This window comes from Orbicella franksi, chromosome 1 (assembly GCF_964199315.1).
Source record: "Orbicella franksi chromosome 1, jaOrbFran1.1, whole genome shotgun sequence".
NCBI classification, from domain to species: Eukaryota; Metazoa; Cnidaria; class Anthozoa; order Scleractinia; family Merulinidae; genus Orbicella; species Orbicella franksi.
In genome coordinates this window covers 43,055,106-43,067,148 of record NC_138145.1, presented here as the reverse complement: position 1 = coordinate 43,067,148, position 12,043 = coordinate 43,055,106, and the positions used below count along the sequence as shown (strand labels likewise).

Below are 12,043 nucleotides of genomic sequence, written 5' to 3'. Positions count from 1 at the left end.
AGGTTTTGGCGTTGGATCATAATCAGTTGACCTTGATACCGTCAGGATTCCGGCAGCTATCAAACTTGAGGATTTTGTGTTTGAGTCACAATAACCTAGGGTTTTTACCGTCAGAAATTGGAGAATTGACTTTTCTTCAAGAGTTGTGGATTGTCAACATTCAGCTCATAGGATTGCCTCCTGAAATTTGCAATCTTCTGAACCTGGAAAAGCTTGGTGCAGGATGCAACAGTATTAAAACACTACCGGAGAAGTTCTCAGCTCTAAAGTCCTTGAAATGGCTCAGCTTATCAAACAATCAACTTTCAACTTTACCAAGTGATTTTCATTGCCTCATCAACTTGATACATTTGGATCTGGCAGAAAATCAATTCGGCAAGTTTCCAGAAGGCTTGAGTGGTTTGCACAAACTGGAATGCATAAACCTGCGTTCAAACATGATTCAATCTTTGGACAGCAATTCAGTTAGTAACTTGCCTCACTTGAGTCGTGTAGACTTGAGAGACAACATTTTGACATTACTTCCAAGAAATTTAGATCGCTTACACATATTTTTCATTGGAGAAAGACAAATTTTCAGAGACATTGATGACCAGAGCATGCAAAAAGTTAATGAAGTCAGGAAGAAACAGAAGTTGTCAAAAAAATAGATTATCTTGATCAGGGTAGTGGGCAATATTAAACTGGTGTTAATCCTGTTTACTAAAAATATTCAAACTTTTCTGGTCATTCCCGTATTTATTAAAATTAAATATTCTGCATCACATACTTTTGACCCTGACTTGCTATTTCCCATTGCATAAGCCTCTTAATTTCACCTTGGCTTTATCTAGTCTGGGTCACAGGTAGGTTAGCCTACAAGAGGTGGAACTACAGTACTGTACGTCTGTGTTCGCAAGCCACAGGCCCACTTGATTTCCAGCTGTTTTGGGAGTCTGGTTGTGATCCTCCGACCAACCAAGGAGGTGGGCTTACAAAATGGCTGGAAATCTAGCCTAAATAAAGTGATGAATTCATCAATCTGCTTTTTTTTTCTAATTTAGTTTTTGAAGACTGTCTTTATAATTCTAATTTTGTTCCGATTGGATGGACTATATTTGAGTCCTACATCAGAAATGTGAGAAATCTATTTTAATGAGCTCCTGATTCTGCCTAGATATAGCGTACGATCATGCAAATGCTGCCTAGGAGAAATTAGTGCAAACTTGGTTAAAAAAATATATTTCAGAAATGTTGCAAACTTACAAGTTGGACTGATCATGAAGGCAAGGCTCTATTTGACCTGAAAGTGAGGCTCCATAAGACACCCCTCACTCTTGAGGCCCTGTTAGCGTAAATGCTGACATGCGACATGGCTCTGAAACGATGACATGAAGGAGCTGAAATGACCACGAATGAGAAGTCAAACATGTCACATAAGGATTGAAAAGTACATTTTCTGAGTCTATTCTCTCTGCATTGCATTGTCGCACTTTGCAAGTCTATTACATTCTTTCTCTTTTTTATACGAACATAGTTTATAAGAACATCAAGGCTGAAATTTGCCAAGAATTTTAAGACTATTTTAAGAATAACCCCTTGGCTAAGATTTTGAAAAATTACCTGAACACCATCCGGACACCAAATACATTCGAAAACAGAAATGTCATATGCTATAATCTAAGAATATCCCCAAGAATATTTTCAGCCAAAAATTGGCAGAAACATAAGAATATTAAGCCTGTGCCAGAAAAAAAAAACAAAAAACAAAAAACAACAGTGTTATATGAAAACAGTGTTAGTTTGGTTGATAATTATCCAAAAATAGAATGTTTTGGGGACAGAATTAGGAGAACGCATTTACGTTAAACAGATCGGTAGCTTTGGACGAAATTCCGTCAACGACATGCAAACTTTCCGAAATAGTTGCGAGGTGAAAAGGTTTGAAACTCAGACGGGGACATAAGGAGCCCCCCTAACAGGGCTTCACTCCTCGCCTCTGACTCCTCCCCTTGGCTCTCCTCCCCGGAGATTAAACACAAGCGAACAAAAGCTCACCATATTTGGTGTTGTTGGTATGAAACCGACACGCAGCCGCATAAGGAACTGTCATTGAAATCAAAAATGTTGTATTTTGAAGACTTCGGTCGAACGAGCGAAGCTCTGCGTTCCATCGAACTTTGAGGGCCTTTTCCTTCGTGGCCATTTGTGCTGACCTTTCAGGCATCATTGACTCGTAAATTGCTACCTATGCGTTGAGATTTTACGTGCTATGAGCACAGCCATCAGCATGGAGAGTGTTCAAGTTGAAGTCAAGATTGAACTTGGACACAAGGCTTCTTGTAAGAAAACCCCAAGTCCCGAAGGCTTTACCCATGACTGGGTCGTGTTTGTGCGAGGACCAGAAAGCTGTGACATTTCTCATTTCGTGGAGAAGGTTGTGTTCTACCTGCACGAGAGTTTTGCCAAGCCAAAACGAGGTAAGCAACGTAGAATTTGTTAGGTCTAGCGTAGTGATGTCAACATCTTTGGTTTTGTGCAGTTGAGTTTGCATGCAAACTTGATTAGCCTTGCCGAACGTCCACTTGTAAAACACTCTAGTGTTACGAGCTGGGGCGATTTCTTTGTTTCCTCGATTATTCTATCCGGCTTCTATGGATTAAAGAGCTAATTTTGCTGTAGCAAAAGAAATTAAGGATTTCGCAGTTTACTTTATAACTCGATTGACTTCAAATCGACGCGATTGAATTCACGACCAGCCGATGCATGTTGACGTCGCAAATCTAAGACCTTCTTCGTCTTACAAATTAATTTAAACTGTCCTTTATAAACAAAACTTGGCCTCTTCAAAGTGTAAAGTTCTGCACAGTGTTTATGATAAAAAGGCAGTTCTTTATCAAACCGAGAACGACTATCGTATCACGCGCTTGCATGTGTTTGTTTCTTTGTCCTTATTAACAGTTAACTAAATGGCTATCGCAATCTAGAGCGGAAATTTTGTCATTTAATCTCGTTGCCTGTTGTATGATACAGGAACTGTAGATACTAGGTAAATTCTTGTCAAACCACACATTTCTCGCATACAAAATCCATAAACGAGATAATATTTCGCACGAAAGGTGATTTGTAAATAAAATGCATACGTAGAATTTGCAGGTCAATTTAATTTTCCATCACTTATCGAATGTAAGAATGACGTTAATAAAACTCGAGATTTCGTACAAAGTGCTTCGAACCTGATTTCTAATGAAAAGCATTTTATGCCCTGGGTCCTCAAATCCAGCGATTCAATACTATTTGCTTATTGTTCATCTCTGTGTAAATATCACTTTCTTTCTATATGTACACTCTGTTTCAAGCGTTACCATTTAATATTGGATCGTTTTTCGATGATTTCTGAAGTGTTGTTTTGTGATCAGTATATCGAAGAGGAAGCATTTGACTTTTCGTTTTGAATCCAGCTTATATATGTAACATTATCTAGCTTTTACAGGAAAGAAAGTATGAATATTTGTCTGCAGGTGATTTAAATTGAAACAAAAGAAAACAGCAGTGTTTGTCTTGAACAAAGGTGTTGGTTTCTTAAGAAACTGTTGGGCTTCATCGATCAGTGGGCAAATAAAAGACAGCTATTTATTAACTTGAAGTTGTAGAGGTAAAGTAACCATCATAGTTAGTTTGTGAAGCTGAGATTTCAAGTATTGGTTAAACCATTCATCAGAGTGAATTAGCTAGAAGGGCTGATATTAACACTCAAAACCTCAGCTTCGTAAATTTGCCATGATGGTTAATTTACCTGTATTAAATGGCTGATTGTCTGTCTTGGAATCAGATAGCATAGAGAAGTACTGAGAGCTTCTGTGTCCCTTCGCTAGAGGGAGAGTGTGAATTATTGAAGGAGTTTATTATCATCAGAGAAATTTTGTCATACAAATTGTTTGGTTTTTCACTTGGAAGGTATGTCACATTATTATTTGTACCTGTGTACAAGAATAACAGCAAATGGTATCGCAATATAAATCACAAATTAAACAAGTTTTACAGTCCTTAAATGGAGACCAAACATCTCTGCACATAATCTAGAGACATGAATTAGAAACCAAAGCTAGAAGAAATCATATTTCTGTTTTATAAGAGATAAAAGTTGACTATAAGACCCTTGACCCCAAATCTGAGACGTGAGGAATTCTTCAGAAGTAATGGAATTACCAAAAAAATAAGTCCATTGGCTTCAAAAAAATAAGCCAATGGGCTTATTTTTTTGAAGCCAATGGACTTATTTTTTTGGTAATTCCATTACTTCTGAAGAATTCCTCACGTCTCAGATTTGGGGTCAAGGGTCTTATTGTCAACTTTTATTTCTGGTGATTTCGGGAATATTTATTGCCAGACTATTGAATTTTCAATTAATGCACAAAATTTGTAAATATTTTTGTGAGTCTATGGAAACTGGTGTTGTCACACATATTAGCAAATCGTAGTTTATACAGGGGACATCTTCACTGGCACAGACCTTGACACTATGATATATCTGTCGTTATAATATAGATAGTACCCTGCCTCATGCTCTGATTGGTCAAAAACCCATGTTTTATCAGAGTATAAAGCATAGAAAAAGCGTGTTTTATTGTTTTTTGCTGCATTAACTCTATATCACAAAGCAAATGAAAAAGCCTATTGTAAGCCATTTATTACACTGTGATGAAACACTCCGGACAGTTGACAACACTCAAGAAAATAAAATGTAGAAAACACTCGTCTGCAGCTCGTTTTTCTACATTTCCACCGTGTTCTCAAAAGCCTGTAATGTTTTATCAGTGTAATACAGGGCTTAGGCTTCTTTATTTGTTAAGTAAACCTCAGTTGTTGATGAAAAATGTTGATTTTAACAAAAGGCAGAGGTTGAAAGTCAGCTGGTGAAATCATTTAAGGTATATATATTAAAGTGACGAGGTCAAATACACTAGTAATCTTTGATTACTACTAATTACTACTTTGACTACTGCTAATCTTTCTTAGTAATCAGTACATCTGCGATTGTGTTTTCTTAAACATGTGTTGGATAGATACATACCAGTTGCCTTATGAAATGGTTTTGAGTGGAGGGGCTTGATATATCAGGCAAGGGACCTAAAGAAGTGGGTATAACAGTGGATAGAAAGAGGTGTTAACAAAAAAATTTAAGTCCTATGTCTAAACACAACATGATCATGTAGTCAACAGTTCAACATAGAGAGTTCAGTTCATAGAGCAATGTACCAGCCATTTAGGAGAACTCATCCCCTGCACACTATGTAAGCCAGTACAGTACTGCAGTCCAGTCAGTGTTAATTTTTTATACAGGACTCATTTCATTTTATATTTCTAGTTCTAAAGGATCCTCCCTATACAGTTGCTGAGGCTGGTTATGGAAGCTTTTTCCTTCCAGTTGAAGTCTTCTTCAAAAACAAAGAGGAGCCAAGGAAATTGATGTTCGACTATGATCTTGTTTTGCCTGCCTGTGGCTCCCCGCCTATTGATAACATTCGAAGTGAAGCCCTTACCTTTACCAATCCAACAGAGGAGTTCAGGAAAAAACTTGTGAGAGGTGGAGGAATCGTTACAAGCACAGGGACTGTAAATGGATTTCACAGGTAAAGTACGCAGCGCTAAATGCTTGAGCAGTTGAACCTCTCAACAACAGCCACTGTGGGGACAGAGGAAAGTGACCATTGTAAAGAGGTGGCTGTTATGGTGAGGTAGAGGTGTAAATATGACACTTATATTTTTGTGAGGCATGTAAATACGTGACAAAATCAAAACATATATTGATAGAACAGAAACCTAACAAACAGAGACCACTGACGTGCGGTATTGACCAGTTTTCATCACCTTTTGGGGTTTTGTTTGAACCATTTGTCTGTTGTTGATTAACGGGCCAATGTTGAGAGGTTATTTTGGCAGTTAAGATACGTTTTATTGACCATTGCCATTGTGGCGAGGCAGCCATTGTAGAGAGGTTAAAATAAGAGTGGCCGTATGGCTATCCACTGGGACAAAAAAGTGGCCATTGTAAAGAGGTGGCTGTTAGTGGAGGTTCAACTGTAGAACTTTTTCTTCAGGTTACACTTTGTAAGAAAAGGAAAGGGATGACTAGAACAAAGGACACAAAAGTAATTATACAAATAAGTAAATAAATAAATAAATAAATAATTAAATAAATAAGTTCAGTAAATCAAGCAAAATGCTTTTGAAGTCTGAAGTTCGTTTGTTTACAAGTTTGTTTTTTTCAGTTCTTCTTTGCCTGTTAATGGATCAGCAGCTCAACAGAGTGCCGACTCAAAAGATGGGAAAACAGCAAGTAACATCACTGATTTGCATCCAACTCTGCAACTGTCGACACCAACAACAGATTCTGACAAGAACAAAAAAGGTAAACATGAGGCAGTAGTAGCTAACAAGACTGTTAAAATGCAAGAGTCTGTAACACCAGGACTTAAAAGATCATCAAGTACATCAGGAACAGAAGACATGCAGCAAGTGAAAAAGAAAAAAAAGAAACCTGATGAAGCTTCTGGAAAGTCAAACAAACCTCTTGGATTTATTCCATTGGAGCTGCCTGTTGCTGGCAATGAACATAAAGAAAAACTGGATGAAGTGAAAGATGTTAAGTTAAAAATTAAATCACTGTCATCAAAAAGTCCCGCAAATGACAAAAAGAAAAACAGGCGAGCATCTTCAGAGGTTGGATCAGGTGAAAATGTATCGAATGCATCAAAGCGAAGAGAGTCCACATCTGCTAAGAAAAGTAAGCAAAAATCTCCCATGAATGATTTGAAACAACAAGCTAAACAGGAGGAGAAGAAAGTGGAAAAGATTACTTTTCGGCGGCGTGGCTCAGGTGACAGCTGGTCAAGTAGTACCTCTAGTTCAAGTCTGTTAGGGAATTCTGGCAGCAATAAGAACATGGCTTTAGATAAGCTAATAGCAGAAATGAGTGAAGAGGACGATGATGATGATGATGGTAATGAGGTTGACGTTTGTACCCCATTTCAGTCTAGATCAACACAGCCATCAGTCACAACACAGAAGCCAATTGCTGATGCTGTCAACTCTCCAAACAGTACTTTACAGAACAAAGACAGTAGCAACAAAGGTAGAATGAAAAGCAGCTCTCAAGCTAAGAAATCAGAGGCTGTAAAAAATAAAAGAAAAAATGGATTGAAAAGTCCCAAGTTCTTGAAGCAAAGGTAAGCTAAGCTAAGCTGAAGTCAAGTCACACGTCATGCATTGCAGGAAAATAATTTCAAATCCACGTGCCCAGTGAGTCAGCAAATTTTACTTTTGACTTGCCCCCACTAAATTATTACTAGCCAATGTGGCAATTTATGGACAAATGTGAAGAAGTATACTTGGATTTTTAAATTAATCCATTTTTTCATCCCAATTTTTTGCTCATCTTGCAATTTTAAGTTTTGAAATAGTTTCTCAATGGAAATTATCGTGAATTTTTCATGTATGAAGGTGACGTTTTCACTTACATGTAGGGGTTCCGGTCTTCTATTTTCACTCTTCCAAGAGCAATGTTTACGTGCCCCTCATATAATATACCATACTTGCTAAGAGACCCTGAAACTGCTGGTATTTCTATCTTGCAGCCCAAAACCAAAACTCAAAGACAGTACGCAAGCTAGTAATGGACAGCGGAATTCTTCTTCAGAAAATCTAATTCAACTGTACAAGCGTCTTGTAGCACTGAAAGACTCTAATCTACTGCAGAGAATAGCTGATATTTTAGAAACGACAGGTCGCTTTGAACTCACAGAAACAACACTGGATTTTGACTTGTGCAGTTTGGACAAAACAACTATTAAAAAGATTGAAAGCTCAATGAACAGATGATCCAAGTGGAATCCAAGCTCTGTGGTGATGTGATGTCGTGGAGTTTAAATCCAAGCACTGTGCCAAGTCTCTGTTTTAAAGAACAACACAAGAGGTTTGAAAGTACAATAATTACTACAAGAATTTGGAAAAATTCTACTGCTTGTTATCCTGAAGCAACACAGCCTGCAAAATGTTCAATAGTGCACTCACCCTGGTGTGATTGGGGATTCCCCTAGGAGAGACAACATGAGATGGCACAGGGTCACACTGACCAGGAATCGTTAGACCTACCTCCTATTGTAAGCATTTTGATGCACGTTTCAAGTGCCACATTACAAACAGAGGTATTTAGAGTTATGTAGGGGTTAAAGTATAGTGCTTGAAAAGTATGCATTCAGAATCCTCCAGCTAGTTTTTTCACACTTGAAAACAAGTTGATGTAAACTCCGTGTTCATAAACTAAAAATGGTTTTGGAAAAAAGGGAAAATATCAGGAAATATCTGATTCCATACCCACAACACTGAAGGTCATTGAAATTTTGAATTGGTGCAGGTTCTTAAAGGCCAAAATGTTCAATTTAAAGTGCAGTATAAATCTAAACTGGAATTTCTGTAAGAGTGGGTGAGGATATTTTCTGGAACACCACATTATCATGTGTGAAAACCCCTGCACAATACAAAAGATACTGTAATTTATGATATCTGCAGGTCCTTTCTTAGTTCAGAGATTTGATTTCAACAACAACAGCATTTATTTATATCAAAAAAGGAAAGCAGAGTACAATAATTTGAAGCTTATAAAATGGTATTGGCTGCCTATAACAACCATAAGGCTAAGAAAACTTAGGCAGCTATTTATGAGATGCAAATGGTAGCAGGTGACTTGCATCGCTGAAATTCCCAAGCAAGACAGGAAGCTAAGGCTTGTGTTACTATTTTTATATGACAGGATTTTCTCTTCAGTGTGAGTGAAGCTTGCATGCAGTCTTGAAACACGACTTTTTTTATGTAATACAGTGTTTATAGACTTAACTGAGGATCTTGTCTCTATATGATGAATTTTTCTCTCTTAAAATCTTTCAAAACCTAAGTGTTTTCCTCTTCAAAGCAGTTAACAATTTGCACTCACGATAAAAATCATTGACATTCTTTATCCTCTACTTTGCATTAATATTTCAAGCCTTCAAAGCAGCCAACAAAGTTGTTGTATCTAACAATATTAAATATTATCATGTCGGATTTGGAAAGTGTAGTTTTTCTCCACTTTTGTAAGACAAAATTTAATCCAATACACAAAAACAACATTGGCACAGAAAATAATTTTCTCTATGAACAGAAATGCATGACAGGGGGTCCCATTTTCCTTGTGATAAATTTCTGTCATCGCGTCTTCCTTTTTATTGCCGTCGGTGGCAAGCTGGTTTACTCTTTCAGAACAATGGTAGTGACAACAGATGTCTGTGTTAGGTGTTGCTGTACTCTTGTAATCACACAAAAGTAATTACCAGTAGTTAAATAATGTATTTTTCAATTGATTCTTGACTATTTTGATAGAGACAGCAGAATAAAAAGATATTTAATGCCTAGTGACATTACAGTATTAGTTACATGGACCTATGAGCTTGTTACTTTCATGAAAAACAAAGTTAAAACCACTTCACTGAAAATTATATTTTGTAATTTTGCTCTCTCCAATAAGTTTTAAGGGTCACTGCTATACATTCATATGACTTTCATTGTGGAAAAGACCATCCTGGCTCACTCAAGATCTTGTCACAGTACTGTTGTTGTTACATTGAACAGTTTCAGTTAAGGTACAAGTTATGACTGTCTCATATTGAATGTTATGTTCATAGCCCTTCAGTGGGGTATCACACTAGGTTTTTTGGTAAAAATTATCAGCTGCAACAAATTCATACTAATATTTTTTTTATTATTTTTCATTCTAACATATTTTAATAAATAAATAATAAATTGTCATTCCAACTGCAGCGTGGTATTTTTAATTTCAGAATATTTGTTTGCAAATGTAGTCAGTTGAATATAAAGAGTCTGTCCACTGCTAACTAAGCTGATTTATAGCATTAATGTTACAATGGCAAGGTTTAGCTGGAGAATGAAAATAGTTTTGATATAAGAATTGAAATTGCTTGTATGCAGAAAAAGTACTTCTATGCAGGAAAGTCAAACAAAGTACGGTACTAGTGTACTGGAAGCAGGATACCATTGTCTTGAGATAAAAAATTGTCAGTGATAACACATTCATGGCCATGCTTTATATTTTCAATAACAGTAGCTGACATCAGGTCCAAAGAGGATGACATTAGCCATTCTAAAAAAGTAGCTATCTGGCCCTGCTTTTGTTGGCAAATGAATTTGTTTAATGCACACAATTGAGGACATTCACTATGACACATTTACTACTTTAAAAAAACAGTCAAACTCTGGTGATGTTGAAATGATTTATGCTTTTGAATGAGTCAGGTCAGGAAGGAAAATATTTGCCTCCTTGTTATTTTCCACAGTCTTCACAGTGTGTTCTGACCTGAAACCAAGTATTTCCCTGCCCAACCTGCCTTCTCACTCAGTAAACTTAACCCAGTCACTAAGCTTATGTAAGAGGCAGGTTACTTCCAAAACTTTCTTCTGTCGCAAATGAAACATGATCACATGAAAACAGTTTTATATAATAAGTATTATGCATCTGGCTTGCTTCACACCAAGAACTTTTTTTTAACATTATATTTTCTTTTTTTACAAAATAATGTGGTTAATATAAAAAAGATAAATGTTGCTTTGTACCTCACATTAGTACTGAAGCCATTTTGATCAGTTCATAACACAGTATGTATCTTGTCAGAGACTAAAGATTTTGAAAAGGGAGCTCTGACTTGCAAATAATTTTGGCAAACCACAGTAAAACAGAACATTTTTCTTGAGTCAATGTGTTTTTCTTGTTTGTTCAAATTGTTTTGGTTTATTAAACATTAGCTCACATGTACTTTGATAGATGATAAAAATTTGTCTCATATGTTGTGGGTTCTGTTCTTTTTTGAACCAAATTCTAATATTACCAGCTATTTATAATAAGTAATTAAAGTTATTAATATTATTTTGTTGGAATAAGTAGGTAACTAATTATATTGTGGAATGAACTGTTGGGTATCCTAAGTACAAAAATAATTTAATATAATATTAATGTCTGTTAATATCTTTTCATGGCAATATTTATTTTCAGTTAATAAATACTATTTAGTATCTGGTTTGGTTATGTTTAAAACTAATTATTGTAATTCTACTTGGATGATTTATAAGAACAAATAGTGAAGAGAACAAGCTGAAATAACGAAAAGAGAAAGCAAAGTGTATAATTATTATCCTTGACTTGTGATAATAATTACTCTAATTTTGCTCCCTTTTCATTCAATTGCATCACTTGTCACAACAAAATTATGACCAGTAGAAAAAGTGTTCAAAAATATACTGCTACAATCTGCGATCAACAAGTTATTTATATTTACCAAATAAAAAATAGATATATAATATTTTATTACATTGTAGATGATGGTTTTTAATTACACACTGCTATGTTCTTTTCACTGAGTTTTGGTTCAGAAGTTGCTTTCTTGTTTAATATATAACTTTCATTAGCAATTCAATTTACTAAGCTATAGCACATGCTCTAATTTTTTTACTGTCAGAGCTCTATGATGCTTGAAATGTCAAAAGTTGTCTTCTATAATAATTATAGAATACAGTTAGTGCTCTTGTAGATCGAGACTTGATGATTCTGGTATTGATATATTTGTAACTTATTTTTTCAACAGTGTGTTTCGTATTGATTCACAGAGCTTTATTATGCTGTGAGTGTGTTTCATATTGTAAATAAAAACTAACTTATTGCCTATATAGACGTTCAATGTGCTTGCCTTTGATCCTGTGTGGTTCTAATGTTTTGCATTTTGAGGTGATTAATAAGGTTTTAGTCAATGTGGTACTATTTTTGCAGCACCTCCTGCAATGCGAAACTATGATGACCCAAATGGTACTGAGAAAAAGATCAAGGTTGAGGAATGGCTCCTGTGAAAGGGGGTCAGAACCTCCCGCTTCATGTACCCTGCTCTCCCACTTCCCATAGCTTTATCCCCCTACTCCTGCCCTTGTCCATCCTACTCTAATCGCCTCTGTATAGAGACTCAAA

At 36.1% G+C, this 12,043-nt stretch overlaps 2 protein-coding genes across 2 annotated transcripts in view; both read left to right on the top strand.

Annotated features, from left to right (window-relative positions):
* Window positions 1–1,997, top strand: part of LOC145481962 (uncharacterized) — a 2,279-nt gene extending 282 nt beyond the window's left edge. Inside the window, exon 1 of the mRNA XM_081460548.1 lies at window positions 1–1,997. This exon is cut by the window's left edge and continues 282 nt beyond it. Within this exon, the coding sequence (XP_081316674.1) occupies window positions 1–650 (650 nt within the window). The 3' untranslated portion in view covers window positions 651–1,997.
* A 119-nt stretch (window positions 1,998–2,116) lies between these two features.
* LOC145481514 (uncharacterized) lies at window positions 2,117–11,747 on the top strand. The gene is made up of 4 exons (XM_081460009.1): window positions 2,117–2,459; window positions 5,348–5,612; window positions 6,252–7,208; window positions 7,617–11,747. The coding sequence occupies exons 1-4, from the start codon at window positions 2,252–2,254 to the stop codon at window positions 7,858–7,860; spliced, it is 1,674 nt and encodes a 557-aa protein (XP_081316135.1). The 5' UTR covers window positions 2,117–2,251; the 3' UTR covers window positions 7,861–11,747.
* The last annotated feature ends 296 nt before the right edge of the window (window positions 11,748–12,043 follow it).

Excerpts from the sequence above, each read along its gene's own strand:
- LOC145481514 (XM_081460009.1), top strand. The coding sequence starts at position 2,252 with ATGAGCACAGCCATCAGCATGGAGAGTGTTCAAGTTGAAGTCAAGATT. Across the intron at positions 5,613-6,251 it reads ACTGTAAATGGATTTCACAG|TTCTTCTTTGCCTGTTAATG; the intron begins GTAAAGTACGCA and ends TGTTTTTTTCAG. Across the intron at positions 7,209-7,616 it reads CCCAAGTTCTTGAAGCAAAG|CCCAAAACCAAAACTCAAAG; the intron begins GTAAGCTAAGCT and ends TCTATCTTGCAG.